This window comes from Malania oleifera, chromosome 12, assembly GCF_029873635.1.
Source record: "Malania oleifera isolate guangnan ecotype guangnan chromosome 12, ASM2987363v1, whole genome shotgun sequence".
In the NCBI taxonomy this organism is placed as follows: Eukaryota; Viridiplantae; Streptophyta; class Magnoliopsida; order Santalales; family Ximeniaceae; genus Malania; species Malania oleifera.
This window is the reverse complement of record NC_080428.1, coordinates 86,307,077-86,312,410: the sequence shown is the minus strand read 5'-3', so window position 1 is coordinate 86,312,410 and position 5,334 is coordinate 86,307,077. Positions and strand designations below refer to the sequence as shown.

At 34.0% G+C, this 5,334-nt stretch overlaps 1 protein-coding gene across 1 annotated transcript; it reads right to left on the bottom strand.

Annotated features, from left to right (window-relative positions):
* Positions 1-849: 849 nt before the first annotated feature.
* On the bottom strand, positions 850-5,019 carry LOC131144836 (protein TIFY 9). The gene is made up of 6 exons (XM_058093719.1): positions 4,552-5,019; positions 4,087-4,291; positions 3,906-3,993; positions 3,661-3,787; positions 3,250-3,307; positions 850-1,290 (listed from the first exon to the last, which is right to left on the bottom strand). Exons 1-6 carry the CDS (start codon positions 4,658-4,660, stop codon positions 1,203-1,205), a joined length of 675 nt encoding a protein of 224 aa, XP_057949702.1. The 5' UTR covers positions 4,661-5,019; the 3' UTR covers positions 850-1,202.
* Positions 5,020-5,334: the final 315 nt, after the last annotated feature.

The following is a 5,334-nucleotide window of genomic DNA, read 5'->3' as shown; positions in this document are numbered from 1 at the left end:
GTTATTGCTTTGAGAGAATCGGTGATCTAAGTATTTCCATACTTCGGAGGGGATTCTGGCAATAGATCAAGTTTTACCTTTTAGATTTGTCGATGGAATTTAGCAACCAATAAAGGACCATGTCATAGCACCTCTCCCACATGTAGGTTTTGTTAAATTGCCACCAACAAAAACAAGTTCATTCTTGGCATTGAGAGCCATACGTATAGAATGTCGCCATGAGAGATAATTGTCGCGGGTGAGGAATTATGGAAACAAGGTTGCCCTAGGATTGTCTGCAGCAATTAAGAAATATGGTGAAGTGAGATCGCTAATTAGTTGGGATGGAGTTGGTTGGGTGGTGCAACCATAGCGTTTGCAGAAGCGTTTAGAGATTCAAAAGAAGTTGCTCTGATAACATGGTTAAAACGTAAAGAAAATTTTCTATTAATCTGATTCACTCTTTTATAAAATATTTACTTTCTATTTGTAAAAGAAATTAGTACTAAATATGTAATGTTTTTGTCAAGCTGTAGGATGGTACTTGTTATGAGACGATAATGCTTATTGCTAAGCTTGATTTCTGCAATTTATCTTGATTACTACAATTTATCTCATAACCATCATTATCACATTCCTTATCAAGTGTTATATTAAAATGTCAATTGCAGGTCATAGTTGACCCTCGTGATACATGGCTCGAAAGGAGAAAGAACTCAGCGGGGAGAGGGTAAGAAGACAGAGAGGACCAAGAGTTACTCCAAGTGACTTCTCTCATACAGAAAATTTGGGTAATTAATCAAAGTAATAATAAACAAACACAGCCGGAAAACACAAAGGCTGCATCAAATCATCCACAACCCAATCATGTCCCAAACAATTGCTCAAATATAATAATAAATAAAATAATTACAAATAATATTAAGAACATAAGACAAAGGTTCTAAAATTACATACATATATATGGACTGGTTACCATAGGAAAGTTCAAGGAAGCAGACCCAAGACCAATGCCAATTAAGTCCCAAACACCACAAACTAAGATGTGAGTCAAAGCAGCTGACTAGCCAGCTAGCTGTCTCCTCCTAAATCCTACGGTTGGTGTAGAAATTTCAACAAAATTATTATTGTTTTTTTTTTTAAAAAAAAAAAGACAACTATCAGAATCATCGAGTCCATAAAATTAAAGAAGGAACCAGTCTTCTCCGTCATCCATCTTCCATCTAGGCCTGGAATAAGAACTCCCTTGTGGCTGCGAGCTTGTTCTTCTCCAAAAACGCGTGTTCTGGATAAGGCGCCACCGAGGTCAACCTGCAAGCATTTTCAAGGCCACGTGTTATTCATTGGCTTCAGGAGCTTCTTCGTGCATTTCCAGAAGTTGATTCATTTCTAGACGGCAATTATTATACAAAACAATTTTCATTTGTAGAAAATAAAGCATACTCCGTGTCTTACAGTCATAGTCAATGAATGTTTCATGCAGGCGACGTTAGATTTTAAAGTCAGCTCTCTACCTAAACCGTCACCCTCCTGTTCAAAACTCTACAAATCCCATATATGCTTAAATTAATAAATTTTAATATAATTTTAGATTAAGTTTTTATTATACAAATTTAAATAGAGTTTTAATTCTAAACTTATCTGATAAGAGAAATTAATTTGGTGTTGAACTTAACATAATTTTATGTAACTTTTAAGTTAAAATCCAAACTTTCCCAAAAAGTGAAGAACTGTTTCCTATTCCAAGACCGACACACTCATTTTCAATGCACTTCCCAGTCAGCCTGTCTTAAATTATTGCTCTAGAGTCTAGACACAAAATTTGAATTCAACAATCAAGTTTTGGCCTAAATCCCACTAAGAATTAAGAAACTCATCTCTTGCAAACCATAAAATAATCCCTATAATTTTTTTTATATAATAATAATAACAAGATACAAATCTAAAATTCCATAACTCTACAAAAATTATTAAACCTTTTAATTTGAATGCCTCACTACTATTCATCTATCCTACCACTCTTAATCTACTACCAACAATGACAATGAACCAACTCATTGTTATAAAATCATTACACCAGTGCATACCAAACTATTTTTTTTTTTTTTTTTTATCATTTATGACAAATCTATACACTCATTACCTCATGTTTAAAATTATATACAATTTTTTCTCATTATTTTTACTTATTCACATATTTTGTTTCTAAATTACTTACATTTTGGACCATACCACCTTTCTAATAATGGTCTAAAAATTTTTTATTGGTTTTAAGCGTTTTGTTCGATTATATGCATGTCCAAAATGCATAGCTAGCTTCATCTTAATGCCTTTTTTGCAACTAATTAGAGCCACTAATAAAAATTGTCATTTCAAATATTTATTACAAATAAAATAATAACAAAAGGTATCATATAAATTAACAATTAAGCCTCAAACAAATATACTGTTGATCTTGAAGCTTTGAAAACACATAAATTTACAAATATATATACATATATATATATATTTATAAATTATTTAAGACTTATGCAAATCACAATTTATTTAATCTCTATTTTCAAATTTAGAAAATCTTTAAGAAAAAAAAAATATGAAGGAACATACAGAGTTTGATTATCAAGAAATGCTAAAATAAAAACAAAGAACATATTAAATTAATAAATAAAAATGCAACTTTAAACACCAAACATAATTGATTTTATTAATTTTACTTATATTAAAATATTTTTTTACTTTTTAATAATATTGATAGAAAAAATTAATAAAAAATAAATTTACCTCTTATTTTTCTTTCCTTCCCCATCCAAAATACTAGATCCAAACTACCCTCAAACTACCTTCATTAAAAATTTAGCTGAAAGTTCAGTGAACAGACAACAACCGTACAGGAAACAGGAAAATATTGAGGCAGGCTTCGAGAATTGAGAAGGAATTGGGGAAAGCATAAAATTGATGTCAGAAAAAATGGCGTTACTGTGACTCCCCGTCACACCAATCTTCTCTTCTCCACCAGCCGGCGGTTTTCAACGTCGACGACGTACTCCATCGAGGGAACAATTTAAAAAAGCGGGATGGAAAATAATAAATACAATGATAATAAAAATATTATTATTAAATAAAAAAGCAAGGCACGTGTTCAATTTAAAATCTGGAATCTTCTATTGTTGTTTTTCTTTTTGGTAAATTCAAATGTCAATCGAACCAGAGGGCAGCAGATATTATCAACTCGCGCCAGACAGATCAAAGATGGATGAAAACGCGATTTACCTTCCCTTGCGTTTCGCTAGAAACCTCTGCAGCGACTTTCTTCTGGCGATCGGCAGATCTGCACAACAAACATACCCACAATTTAAAATATACGCGCGCGCGCACAACTGTTGCGAAACACAAGGATATTAGGTTCATAATATTCCATTGAATTAAATAACGGTAACGCTATTAATTTTTTCAAAATGTTTTATTAACTTAATTTAATGTGATTGTTATTTTAAGCTCACTGTGATATCAATTATGACACTTCTCAAATCACGGTAATTAGTTTAATCATAGGATCAAATGAACTACGCTACGATCATTAACGTAATTTTTTTAAAAATAGAACCACTGAACGATTGATTACTCGATTACTGAGCATTTCGCTTGAAAATAACAAAGAAATGAAGAATAAACACAACAAACCTCCATCAAACGAGTCGAGCAGCTGCGGTTGGTCAGTTGAAGAGACGGCATCTACAAGCTTCGTACCTGCTGATTCAACAACAGCTTTGGAGCTTTCTTCAGCCGCAAATTTCAGGATATTCTCCGCCTAATAAATTTTAAAATAAAATAGTCTAGTTAGATATAGTTAATTTTAAGAGAGAAATAAAATAGAAACATATAATCATTTAAACTCAAAATAAAAATGAACAAACGCTCATACGAACCTTCTCCTGGGTTACATCAAAAATGGAGACGGTTCCGTTATAGAAAATCGTTAAATGAGCAGTTTCGGAGGGAGCTTCAACCTCGGGCCTGAAAATGAGAATATGAAATTTTTTTGGTTAGCGATTTAAAACAAAGAAAATGAAACGGCTAGATCCTAGAAGATTTTCAGATTTCAAGTACCTTGGGAGAGGATTATAGACAGGTAAAGGTGAAAACACACAGTAATCCGCTCTCGGAGTGGACGGCACCGACAAAGACTTCTTCGCACATAACAAGTTGCCATTCTCCGACGAATTTCCGTTGTTCGGAATGGGAGTTGTCGCAGAGCCAGTCGCGAGCAGATTCTTCAGAACCTCCGGATTAATCTTCGAAATGGCATTAATGCCTGTAAATTTTTTTAGAAAACCCGAAATAAGAAATCAACACAAAAGACAGACTAGAGAGGGGGGGGGGGGGAAGCGAGCTAATTGAAGATAAATTGTCAGCACAAAAAACCAAGGTCATTCTGACAAAATCAAACACTCGCGACGCTTGTCACTGTTTTGGCGTCACTTTTCTATTTAGTTAGACCGCCATTAAAATCTAAACAAACGCACGCACACACAAAGGACGGAGAAGGACAGAAGAGGGCAAGAGAGAACCAACCTCGGAAGCTACCGCGGCGATCGAAAAGCTTTTGGAACTGAGACTTGGAGGAGAAGGCAGTCTCTTTCTCCTTGCGGAAGAAATCAAGCTCCACCATTGCTCGAGACATCGTAGATCGATCTTCTCGTTCCTTCCAACTCCGAAAGCCGTATGAAGCGGCAGATGCAAGTGAATCAGGATTCAGATAGTGAGGAGCAGTACATGAGATGCCGAGTTAGGGATTCCGGAGCGAAGACGCAGAGAGTAATGAGCAGGAAGAGGAATGAGGAGTCGGAAATGGATTAAAAGGAGGAGAAAACGACGATGCGAAGGGTGGGCAGAGAGAGGAGGGGCCTTAAGAAATGAGGCGCACGAGATTCATGGGAAGGAATTTTTTCTCTCTCTGACACCTCTTTCTTCCCAGCGAATTCTGATTGGCCACGTCTTTCACGCGACTTTATTTATGTTGTGCGGCAGAAAAGTTTTCGTGGGGTGTTTGGGAACATGCTGTATATATTTAAATAAAATATTTCAAAATTTATATTTATATTTATATAAATGTAGATAAAATAAAATATAACTATATTGGACAAATAATTAAGGTCTATATTTCTAATTAGTGAAAAAAAACTATCTTATTAAGGCATGGTTTCTGTTTTTAAAAAATATATCATGAAAATATGTTTGATTTTGTTTTGATTTTTAACGATCAATATTTCAGTATTCAAAATTAATTTTTCAGATTAATCAAATCATTTTATTCATTTTTAATTAAAATTACGATAAAATAACCATAAGATATAA